The following is a 13567-nucleotide window of genomic DNA, read 5'->3' as shown; positions in this document are numbered from 1 at the left end:
CCCCGTTCAGATTTTCGTGATAAATTGGTGAAAACCCCTCCCCCCTTTTCCCATTATTCTCAGTCAGTCGATAATAATTTTGCAACAGTACCCTTAACTTTCCATTTCCCCCGAACACCTTCTTAAAGCTAGTGGTGATATTTTTCCCACGGCCTCTTCCCCTTTCAAAGTACCCCCTTCCAATGGATTCGAGAGTAATATGTCACTCTCCCTCCCCCTTTTAAATTAAGTCTAATCACTCATTGGTGGTAAACTTTTAACCCCCGATTATTTTCAAAGTGACCCTCTCCAAAAGTGCTTTTAGGGGTTGTGGGATCCAAACATTCTACGTAACATTTAAAAAACGTAATGATTTAAAAAAAGCAACAAATAATATTAGAGCTTAGCGAGGAATAAACAAATTATTTAAAAAATTGTTTTTACTTATGCATAAAATTTGAAGCATCCTAACAGGATAACCCGTAATTTAAAAAATATATAGGTATCACTATTTACCACCACACACAGGTTGAAAGTTGTTGAAGTTTGAAAAATAAAAAAAAATGGTGGATTCTAAAATTCCTGCGAATTTTTTATGCTTACCGTTTTCGATATAAATATAATAACATACAATCATATTAAAAAAATAAATTAACTTATTTTTTAGCCTACTTTAAAATAGCAAAAAAACCCATTAAAAATACAAAATAAATGGAATACTTGAGTTGATATTTGAAAAAATTCGAACTAGATGCACTTAAAATAATCTCAAAAAACATGGACGGTACCAAGATATATTTAATATTTAAAAACATTTATACTTATATGCATCTGTTATTTAAAATTTGATGTCAGGTACACCTGTTCATTTATTTATAAAACTAGAATTTTTAAGACACTTGAAAAAAATTCTTCCATACAATTTTTCAAAAATCATCAAGTTCGAATAAGTGAGATTTTGCTGCAGGGAAGACTGGTACAAACTGGATACCAATACTTGAATACATGCTGGATAATGCGAATTTTCATTTAAAAAAATATTAAAGTCCATTTTTCTAATTATTAATATGAAATAATACGTATTATCCAGTATGTACTATCCAATGCGAACTGTTTTTATAAAATTAGGCACTGGACCTTAATTACCGAATCTCGTGTGGGCTGGACGTAGATTCTAGAGGATAAATAAACTAATTAGCAAATTGATCATCATCTCGACAATGAGGAATTATGCTAATGGTAATTAGATAATTGAAAAACTACGTGCGTCAATTAATTTATTGACATTCTAAATATGAAGTAGTTTTTATTTATATCCAACCGATTTTTTTTCATTTCTATCTTAATAAATCTAATTTATCAATTTAATTTAATTTTTGAAAATTTCTTAATCTCATGCATGATTTCAGCTCTTTTTGATTCCTGAAAAGCGGGTCTAAAGTAGTACTTTTAAACATATATTTAAAAATGTTCGGAATTGTTAAAAATTATATTAAAATTAACATAAAATTACAAAAATTCCTATCAAATATATAGGAATTTGCCATGTCTGTGTTTAAAAAAAACGTTTAAAATTCAGATAATCGTTGTAAAATCAATCATAAGTTTCCAACAAAATTACATTCTTTATAATATGAACGTGTTTGAAAATTCCCAACAGAAAATTTCAGAGCAATAAAATATCTCAACTAGATAATTCCCGAATTTAAACAAATAATTTTTATTTGTCTATTTGATTTTTGTATTATCATTAATTGTTTAAATTTGGGAATTTTCCAATTCGGAAATTTCAGAGTCTCGCATAACAAAATTTCTAAATTTCAAGAGTAAAATGTTTTTTAATTTAAACATTTTTAGAATTAAAATATTTTTTAATTTTTAAAAAGTTTGTTAATTCATAAACTGACCAAAAATTTTGTAAATGTCCGTATTATCAAAAATTTCCTAAATTGATATAAAAATAAATTTCGTAAAATTGGTTTATAATTTCATGAGCAGGAATCATGCCTATATTATAGAAAAGTCTAAGACCATGTATCTTTATTAAAAATATCGTAAATTTTAAAAAATTTAAATTTTATTAATTTTTTTTATTATTCAAAATTTAAAAAATTTTCAATAATTTGTAAACTTACCAAAAATTACCCTTTTTCCAATTCATCGATTTTTTCGGCAAAAAATTTAAAATCATGCATTTCTTATAGAAAATATAATTTAAGATTCCAAAAAATTTTAGAATTTTACAATTTTTTAAATTTAAAACATTGTTAGATTTTTAAAGGTTATGAATAAACTTCCACAGATTTTCATTATTATCAAAAATTTCTTAAATTCATACTAAAATTAAATTTTTTTCTAAATTTCCTTCGTATGACCATAAATCATGCCTGCGTAATAGAAAACGTATAAAATCATTCATTTAATATGAAAAATATAGTAAATTTGCAACATTCGGAATATTTTTTAAATTACAAAGAGTGTAAAATTATGCATTTTTTATTAAAAAATTATAAATTTTCAAAAAATTGATTCTAAAATAACAAAAATTGTTATTTTCAAATATTCTTTCAATTTAAAAAAAAATTGTTTAAATTTAAAAATTTCACAACATTTTTTAAATTACACAATACATATAAAGTTTGAAAAATTTCTCTAAGTGGGCAAAAATCATACCTATGTAATAAAAAACGTCTGAAATCATAAATTTTTTATAAAAAAAATCGAAAATTTAAAAGAAATTTATAATTTTTTTAATTTCAAAAAATGTTAAGAATTTCAAAAAAATGTAATTGTCGTAATTTGTAAACTTACTATAAATTTCAATATTTATTAGAAATTTCCTAAATTAATATTACAATAAAAATCCTCCATACCGGCAGAAATCATGCCTGCATTATAAAAGCGTATAAAAGCATGCATTTGTTATAAAAAATATTATAAGTTTTCAAGAAAATTTCTATTATTTAAACTAAAGAAATTTTAGTTTGTTTTTGAACATTTAAAAATTTGTTGTAATTTATAAACTTATCCTAAACGTTCAAAATTGTAAAAATTTACATATATGTCCAAAATTTAGTAAATTCATATTGAAATGAAAAATAAAGTTTAAAAAATTCTTCCATATGAGCAGAAAACAGAAATATTTAATAAAAAAGTCTGAAATAATGCTTTTGTTCTCAACAATATCGTAAATTTCAAACATTCTAAATATTTTTAAAATTCGAAAATTTTTCAAGTTTCCAAAAATTGTTTAAACTTAAAATATTTTATTTTGTTAATTCATAAACTTACAGCAAATTTACAACTTTTGAAAATTTCCATAATTATCAGAAATGTCCTGAATTAATTTTTAAGTAAAAATAAGCAGAAAGCATGTCTGTATTATCAAAAATATATTAACAATGAAACATATTTTATTCTTAAATTTAATTTCAATTTAATTTGATTATGGTTAAAAAATGATTTTCGAACAATTTTGGGCCACGCGGGTCATTTTCAGAAAATTATAACAATAAGGTTGTTTTGTAGGTCTCTACAAGCTGCAGATCAAGTATAATCCCATATCGGATATACCGGACGAGGCGTTTCTAGGGCTTGAAAGATCGTTGTGGGAGCTTGAGTTACCCTACAACCGTCTCGCTAGAGTCCCAAGCAAATCGTTCAGACATCTACAAAAGCTTCGGCTTCTCGATTTGACAGGTAATCTCTCAAATTTTTATTATCTTTTTTTTAAATTATAAACATGGAAAACAATCAATCAAACTAAATATAAAAGAAGAAAAATGTTTCCCAAAAAAATGAATAAGTTCCAGTGTTTAAGGTTTTATACGGTACAAATAATATGAAGTGCTAGGGATGTAAAAAAGTTTTTAAAAAAACGTAAAACAAAGATTTGATAAGGAAAAGGAATTTTTTAAAAATTTTAATTTATATTTTTCGTAAGTAATTACGTAGTTATTAATATTTTTGATGGTATTGTGTAATTACTATTTTTTGAAATATTTTAAATTTTATTGAATTTTTTAAATTTCTTGTTATCAAATTACCCTAAATTCTTTTCAATTTCCCCAGTTTTGTATTACTTTGAATTTCTTTACATTCTTTTAAATGGCCCTCAATTTCTCTATAAATCTTGAATCTTTTTTTTAATCTCTTATATCTTCATATTATTTTGAATTCCCTTGTAGTCTTTTGAGTTATTTTTAAATTCCTTTTAATTATTTTGAATTATTTTACATGTCACTGATTTTTTATTCATATTAAATTCCTTTATTCTTTAAAACTTTCTTATATCTTTTAAATTTCACTTAACTCTTTCAATTAAAAAAAAATTGAATTTCCTTCCATTACTTAGAAATATTGAATTATTTTTCATTTTATTTAAATTTTAAATTAATTTAAATCAAACATTTTTTAAGTCTTTTGATGTATTTTTTAATTCTTTTGAATTCCTTTGAATTTTTTAAAATTCATTATTCATTTGATTTCTTTGTATTCTTTTGAACTATTTTTAATTCCTATCTTTAAATTCTTTTAAATGCCACTAATTTTTTTCATTCATCTTAAATTCTTTGATTCTTCATAAGTTTTTGAAATCATTTTTAAATTACAATGAATTCTTTTAATTTAAAAAAAGATTGGAATTTCCTTAAATCATTTAAAAATATTTGAACTATTTTTTATTTTCCTGGAGTCTTTCGAAGTCTTTTTTAAATCTTTTGAAAATCTTTGAATTTTTCGTAATCTTTTCAATTTTATTGAATTCATTTAATTTTTTTAACTTTTTAGAATTTCCTTAAATTATTTAGAAGTATTGAAATCGTTTTTCATGCCCTTGTAGTCTTTTTAAGTATTTTTGAATTCCTTTCAATACCTTTGAATTTCTTTGTATTTTTTATATTACCTTGAATTCTTTATATTATTTTGAATTCTTTTATGCCCTCTTGTGTTTTTCTGTCATCTTGAATTCCTGTATTCTCATCAATTTAAAAAAAGATTTAATTGCACTGAATTCTTTGAGTTAAAAAAATGTTTTCCATTTAGCTTAAATTACTCAGAAATATTTGAATTGTTTTTAATCACCTTGTAATCTTTTGATGTCTTTGTAAAACTCCTTTGAGTTTTTTTACTTTATTTAAGTTGCTTCGATTTTAATTCCTTTGAATTCTTTTAAATCCCTTTATGCTCTTTTCTCTTGAATTCCTTTAATCTTTAACCTTTTTTTAAATATTTTAAATGTTAATGAATTCTGTTGATTTCTTTTTAAAAATGTTGATTTCCTTATCTAATTTAGAAATATTTAAATTATTTTTTATTTCCTTTTAGTCTCTTTTGAAGTATTTTAGCATACCATTGAATTTTTTTCTTTGGAATTAAAAACAAATTTTGTTTCCTTTTCTAATATTTGGAATTATTGTCTCTGAATTCTTTTTAATTCTACTGTATTTTTTTATTCATCGTAAATTCTTTTATTATAAGAAATGTTATCTATTAAGTTTCACTGAATTCTATTGTTTTGTTTAAATTTATTTGTAATTCCTTCAATTATTTAGAAATATATGCATTATTTCAAATTCGATCAAATGCTCTGTATTCATTTGAATTATTTTGAATTCTTTGTATTTCTTTTTTTTATCTTGTCTTCGAATTATATTAAATGCCACAAATTTTTTTGTATTCGTCTTGAATTTCTTTAGTCTTTAAAGTTTTTTTTTCTTAAATACTCTAAATTTCACTGAATTCTTTTAATTTCTTTAAATTTTGTTGGTTCCCTTAGATTATTAAGAATTATTTGCATTATTTTCAATTCCCTTGTTGTTGTGTAGCAGCTCCTGTTCTAACTATCTGCGGCGCGGCTTCAGTTCTCGGAAAGGCTATAGAAGGGAGGGCTATTAAAGGGTTTCATTGTACTTTGAAAAAGTGTTGTAAGGTTTTACAATACTCGAATTTTCAAAAGAATAATAATTAAAAAAGTAGTTAAAAACTTATTACAGAGGTTTAACTGTGTAATTTATATTAATTACAAAATTTTTGATTGTATTTCAATAAAATATTCTTCGTTACCAGGAGAAAATTCCAGATTAAATAAATAAATCAAAAACTGTAAATATTAGATTCGGATAAGTGAGATTTTACCGTATTAGCAGATATTGATAGAAATTTTTTAATATTTACTAAATTACTCACGCTTATAATCATAAAATGAACTATTTATCTATTAGTAAAATAATAAGCTTGATAAACAATATGTTGTACAGTTCTTCAGTTAATTTCCTTGTTTTAATTTGAAAACAAAAAACTAATAATAATTATTATAAATTTAGAACAATGTAAGACAGTTGTCAAGGTAAAATGTAATTTATACATCTTCTAGGAAATCAAATCTCACACATCGCATCTGACAATTGGCGTGGCCTCGAGAATTCTTTGCAAACTTTACGCCTTGGTCGGAATGCAATCAACAAACTTCCGGCAGACGCATTCTCGGGTCTTTCATATTTGGAATTTTTGGACATCCGGGAAAATAATTTGAAAGAAATTGACCCTTCAGTTTTTCGAGACGGAATGGCCCATTTGACACATTTGTATCTAAACGATAATCAATTAACAAATATTCCCTATTTACAACTATCAAACCTGAAAAGAATGAAGGTCCTAGATTTAAGTTACAATCGCATTTCGAAAATGATCCAGCCTCAAACAGAAGTGGAAATCAGGGGAATTCAAATGTCTTTAGATGTATTAAGAATGGATTATAATCAGGTAGAACGTCTGGAAATGGGCTCTTTTCATCATTTTTACTTAGTTAACAAGACATATATGAATGGAAATCCAATTAAAGAAGTTGAGGTAATTTTAAAAAAATCCCAGCGTGGGCCGTGCCCGTTTGATTGTTGCCTACCTACTTGCTCTATCCTCACTACTTAACTTCCCCCACTACTGAACTTCCCCTCACGCAGCTGTGGGGACAAATATGACGGAAAAAATTACAATTTTTTATGTTTGAGGTTTCGGGTGCTCATCAATATTAGGAAAATTGTTGTAATCGAAAAGGTTTCATATTCACATTAAACAAAAATACTCCGTTTTGATACAATAAACAAAAACAAAATTTATAATCAAATTATTTGTTGAAAATGGGTTTTATATAATTTTCAATTATTTTAAGTTTTTTAAGCTGTATTGCAAGAAATTTGGATTGAAACATTATTATAATAAAGAAAATTTCTCTCAAGATTATTCTTGTTAACATTATAAACAAATTTAACCAAAAAAATCATTATTCAGATATTTGTTAACAGAAAAATTCATTTTCTTCAATCTCATTTTTTAAAAATTAGGAACCTCAAGATAATTTACAAAAAAATGTATAATTTTTTGATAAATTTCATAATTTTTTTAACAAATACATTATTCGGGCCTTTGTCTACGTAATAATTTTTTTTTCAATGCCAGTCCTTTAATTGGTAATTTCATGATAATTTTAGGAATATTCATAATTAGTTGATAAATTGTTATGTTTTCCTAAACCTTTTTTGCCAAAAAATGCGTTATTTGAGCATCTTTCGACTGAAAATTCGTTTGTTTAGATAACAGCCTTTTTAATTGAAAATTATGTGATAATTTCAGTAACATTAATAATTAGTTCATAAATTTTATGTTTATTCCCAAATTTAATTTAAAAACGCATTTATTAGTCATTAACTAATTTTTCCATTTGTGTATTAAATTTGTTTTAAAAATCATCATTATCATGGGCTTTCCAATCAAAAAGACTGACATAGAAAAAAAAACGATTTTTCTTATTGGTAAATGACCAAATAGTGCATATTTCAACTAAGTTTTATTTAAAAAAATCAAATTAATGAACAGATTATTAATGTTGCAGAAATTATCATGATGTTTAAAATTAAAAGAACTGATATAGGAAGAAAACGAATTCTAAAATTTTTCAACTAATTATGAATGCTGCTGAAATTATCATAGTCCAGGAGCTGGGTAGGATCCCGTATGCATTAAAGAGGTAAAGGATAAAAACTATGTAGTCTTATGTACCCGCTGAATCCAATGGTACCGGTTAATTTTGCGATAAGTGCCTAGGTTTTGTTTAAAACGCAATTGTTTAAACAATTATGAAAAAATGATTTTTTTCGATGGGACACATTTTTTTTAGATAATTTGAGGCATTTTAAGAAGAAATGGTCCTTTGTCATTTTATTGTAAAATGCATATTTGAAAAGTTATGATTTTTTAAAGTTCAAAATTTGACGATTTTTTGCAAATTTTGAATGTTAATAATTTTCAATCTATTGCATATTTTGAAAAAAATAAAGAATCAACTTATTCTTTAAGTCTTCCTCTACCTATTAACCATAAGGAATGTCGGATTAACCAGTGGGAAGCTGTTGTTATTGATATTTACAAATAGCGTGTTTTGGCGCGCGGCAGCGCAGCGGCGCGGTGTGAGTGACTGCTTGGCGCTCGAGCTCGTGCTGGCGAACCCACTCGCTGAATATGCCATTCCCTCAGATTTTGGTATTCAACAAAATATTTTTTACAAAATAATTATTACACTTATTGATAAAAATGTTATATTTTATACGTCCTGCCAATCTGGACGTCAAGTTTGTTAAACACATAAATAAAGATAAAAACGTTATATATTACGTGATACTCAATTTGATATTTTACCATATATATTTTTTCTAATATAATATGCTGTATTATATAATTAAGATTATATTTGAATTTTCAAATATTTTCGCGGCAATCTTCATTTTAATCGCATTGACAAGAATCAACTTGTTTACGCTATTTGTACACGCTATTTGTAAATATCAATAACAACGGCTTCCTACTGGTTAATCCGACATTCCTTATGGTTAATAGGTAGAGGAAGACTTAAAGAATAAGTTGATTCTTTATTTTTTTCAAAATATTCAATAGATCGAAAATTATTAACATTCAAAATTTGCAAAAAATCGTCAAATTTTGAACTTTAAAAATTCATAACTTTTCAAATATGCATTTTACAAAAAAATGACAAGGGACCATTTCTTCTTAAAATGCCTCAAATTATCTAAAAAAAAATGTGTCCCATCGAAAAAAATCATTTTTTCATAATTGTTTAAACAATTGCGTTTTAAACAAAACCTAGGCAATTATCGCAAAATTAACTGGTACCATTGGATTCAGCGGGTCAAAATACATAAGACTACATAGTTTTTATCCTTTACCTCTTTAATGCATACGGGATCCTACCCAGCTCCTGGACTATCATGAATTTCTGAATTAATAGGACTCACATAGAAAAAAAATGAATTTTTCCGTCGAAAGATGCTCAAATAAGCATTTGTTGACAAAAAAGGTTTAGGAAAACATATAATTTATTAACTAAGTATTAATGCTGCTAAAATTATCCTAACTATCTCAATTCAAAGGACTGGCACTGAAAAAAGACGAATTTCTTCCGTCATAATTTTTATTAAAAAATTATAAATTTTACTGAAATTATCATAAGGGCTATCATTTAAGAAACTGTCATCGAAGTCTAATTTTTTTGTGCACAAATATCTGAATACTGAATTTTTTTATTAAATGTGTTTATAATATTAACATAAATAATCTTAAGACAAATTTTATTTACTATAATATTATTTTCATTCAAATTTCTTGCAATGTAATGCAAAATTATACAATTTCTCTTAATTTTATGAAGTTTTATACGTTCAGTAAACTGATGCTAAATGTAGGAAAATTTAATGGCCAAATATTTAATTTTCAGTTACAATTACGGAACATAATATAGTATGTAGGTCACTTAGCTACGCACATTGAGGAAAAAGTACATTTTTTGGTTCCAAATACGATTCCGGCTGAATCTGTGGACCGATTTGGATGTTTTTTTGCAGATAAAATTTCAAAGAAGGTTTTCGAGTCTGATTTTTAATTTAGTTTTTTATTTTTTTTTTAAATAAATAAATAAGACGAAAAAAAATCCAATTTTTTCTATTTGACGTTCCCGGTGCTCGTCAATAATTGGAAAATTTTTGTGATCGTCGACGTTTAGTAGATTTACATTAAATAAAGATAATCCATCGTGATAAAATAAACAAAACAAATCTTTATAAAAAAATTTATACTTGAAAATGTGTTTACTATAATTGTCAATAATTTAACGCTTTTTAAAATTATATTCCAAGAAATTTGAATGGAAACAATATCTAAACTTAAAAAATTTCTTTTAAGACTATTCTTGTTAATATTATACACAAATTCATTATTCAGGCATATGTCAGAAAAATTCGTTTTTTTCTATGTCAATTTTTAAAAATTAGGAGCCGCATTATAATATCAGAAAAGTCATAATTCGTCGACGAATTTTATGATTTTATAAAACAAATTTAATAAACAAATGCATTATTCGAGCACTTATTGGCGGAAAAATTCGGTTTTTTCAATACCAGTCCTTTTAATTGGAAACTTCATGATAATTTTTGCAGCATCCATCACTATTTATTGAATTATATTTTTTTAAACAAATTTAATAAACCAATTCATTATTCGGGCATCTATTGATGAAAAATTATTTTGTTTACGATAATTTTTTTGTCTTAAACGCTCAAAGTCGAAGGAACTGTGCACAAGCTGTTGATTTCAATTCATCTTATTAATAGGACCTATTTAATCGCAGAAAATATCATCGTAAAGTTCCCAATTAAAAGTCCTGAAATTGGAAAAAACGAGTTTTTTCGTCGACAAATGCCCAAATAATGCATTTGTGTATTGAATTTGTTAAAAAAATCATAAAATTTATCAACAAATTATGTATTTTTCTGAATTTATAATGAGGATTCTAGTTTTAAAAAATTGACGTAGAAAAAAACGATTTTTTCTGAAGACAAGTGCCTGAATAATGCATTTGTTTATTAAATTTGTTTATAATATTAACAAAAATAGTCTGAAGAGAAATTTTTTTTATTCAAATATTGTTTCCATTGAAATTTGTTACATTATAACTTTAAAAAACGTTAAATTATTGAAAATTATATAAAGTACATTTTCAACTAATAATTTGTTTGTAACAAATTTTTGGTTTATTATATCATGATGGAATATCTCTATATAATGGAAATCTATGAAACGTCGGCAATTACAACACTTTTCCTATGATTGTCGAGCACCGGAAACGTCAAATAGAAAAAATTGCCATTTTTTTTCGTCTTATTTATTTATAAAAAAATAAAAAACTAAATTAAAAATAAATCTCGACAACTTTCTTTGAAATTTTATCAACTTCAAAAAAAACATCCAAATCGGTCCACAGGTTCAGCCGGAATCCTGTTTTCAACCAAAAAATGTACCTTTCTCCCACTGCGCTGCGTGACGGGAAGTTGGAGGCAGTAGAACAAGTGGGTAGGTGGCGATCAAATGGGCATCGCCTTCCCAAAATTTAATTATCTTATTTTTAATTCATTTTCAATTGTAAATTATTTTTCGGCTTTGAAGATATTTTTTTCAATTTATAAACAATATAATTGTTATTATTATGTTACAAAATTATACAAAATTCAAATGTTTTTCTAGGAAGGTACATTTAGAGATTCTCGAATTCGCGAACTTTATTTTACCGACTGCGATCTTTTGGAAGTAAGTTCAGAACAGTTTTCTGGATTGGAATCGTCCTTGGAGTTACTAGATCTATCAGGAAATAACATTACGGAAATTGAAAGTCATATTTTTCAAGAATTCGACTTTTTACGAACCCTCATCTTCAGAGAAAACCACATCGACTTTCTTTCTCAAGGTAAGACTCAATAAGAATTCTCAACAAGACTTGCTTTAAAATATAAATATAAAATATTTTCTTTAATTAAATTTTTTAATAAACTTATTTTATAATTCAAACTTTTGAATTTTAAAGATTACTTTAACACAAACACAATACGACTACAGAACAATTACAATATAATTTAATTTTTAACACTAAAACAAATTTTATCAATTTAACAAATAATGATTTGAAGGCTATACTTACACCATTACTAACTGATTATTAATCAATAATTATTTCTGCATAGCTAACACTAATGTTTCAGAAGAAGTATTCAGTGGTTTTCAATATTCTTTGTACAATCTCGATTTAAGTGGCAAGATAAACGGAAGAATATCTCTTCAAAATCTGAGACAAATGAGAAATCTTCGATTTCTTTCTATATCACAAATGCCAATGTCAACATTGTCACCTGATGACTTTTCGGAATTTGGAATGGACGTTAAAGAGCTGCATATAATTCAGAGTAATTTAAACACAATAAAAAGTCACGCTTTTATGCACATTAGAGGGATCAAATACTTAGATTTTTCCGAAAATTCCATTTCATCGATTGAAGACGACGCGTTTTCCGAGGTATTATGTGATAAAAAAGTTACATAAGTGTTACTTAAATTTAACATTAGTTATATAAATGTCACATTGACGTTAGATATTCTTACATTACTGTTACATCAACGCGGCATTGGTATTACTTATTTTTACATAAATGTTATATCAATGTTACAGTGATGCTACATTGATTTGACATATTGTTACATCAATGTTATATTCATGTTATATGAATGTTTTATAAATACAACATTGAAGTTACGTTGCTACATTAGTGTTACATAATTTCTACATTACATAATGTTACATTATTGTTACATGGATGGTTCATACATGTTATATAAATGTTACATAGATATTACACAAATGTTATATCAATGCCACATAGATCAGGCATACATGTTACATAAATTTTACATGAATCTTACATAAATTTTGCATGAATATTACATAAAGCTTACATAGATGTTACATAAACATTACATGGATGTTACCTGAATTTACATGTATGTTATTTAAATATTACATGTATGTTACATAAATGTTATATGAATATTACAAGTAAGTTACATGTATGCTACATGAATGTTACATAAAGTTCAGATGAACTTTACATGAACGTTACAAAAATATTAGGGGCCATTAACAGAATACGTGATACATTTTTCAGAAGTTACCCCCCCCCCCCCGTGCTGCGTGGTGCTTTTTTCATTTTTCGTAAAATGATGAATGGTACTTTGGTAGCTCCCCTAAAACTATCATGTATTTTATCAATGACCCCTTACATAAATGTTACATATATGTTACATATATGTCACATCAATTTTACATGAATGTTAAATAAATCTTGCATGAATCTTACATAAAGGTTACATAAACCTTACTTTTACTTACTTACTTTTTACTTACTTTTTCCACTGTTCTCAACATGATGAAAGATACTTTAGCAGCCCCCCCCCCCTCCCAAACGTATCACGTATTTTAAAAATTTTTCTTTGAATTAATGCTACATAAATGTGACATCAATGTTACACAAATGTACCATTAATATTACATGTAAGTTACTCTAATGTTACATACATATTGCATTAATTTTACATACATGTTATACAGTCTGTCAAGTTAAAGCGTGGGTGGCTTTACTCGCAGTCGGTAAGGTGTATCGACATGATTTTGGTGTCAAAATATTAAGAAGAGCTCCCT

The 13567-nt window shown here is 25.8% G+C and overlaps 1 protein-coding gene across 3 annotated transcripts in view; it reads left to right on the top strand.

The window, feature by feature from the left end:
• Window positions 1–13567, top strand: part of LOC117172940 (chaoptin-like) — a 35627-nt gene that overhangs the window by 3723 nt on the left and 18337 nt on the right. The window contains exons 3-6 of one of the 3 annotated variants that reach the window (XM_033361245.1): window positions 3508–3678; window positions 6353–6828; window positions 11566–11785; window positions 12081–12388. In XM_033361245.1, the coding sequence (XP_033217136.1) occupies window positions 3508–3678; window positions 6353–6828; window positions 11566–11785; window positions 12081–12388 (1175 nt within the window). Of the gene's footprint in view, window positions 1–3507; window positions 3679–6352; window positions 6829–11565; window positions 11786–12059; window positions 12389–13567 lie in introns of all 3 variants that reach the window. The other 2 variants (XM_033361244.1, XM_033361243.1) reach the window with 2 other exon arrangements.

Source organism: Belonocnema kinseyi, chromosome 5, assembly GCF_010883055.1.
Source record: "Belonocnema kinseyi isolate 2016_QV_RU_SX_M_011 chromosome 5, B_treatae_v1, whole genome shotgun sequence".
In the NCBI taxonomy this organism is placed as follows: Eukaryota; Metazoa; Arthropoda; class Insecta; order Hymenoptera; family Cynipidae; genus Belonocnema; species Belonocnema kinseyi.
This window is presented reverse-complemented; position numbering and strand designations above follow the sequence as displayed.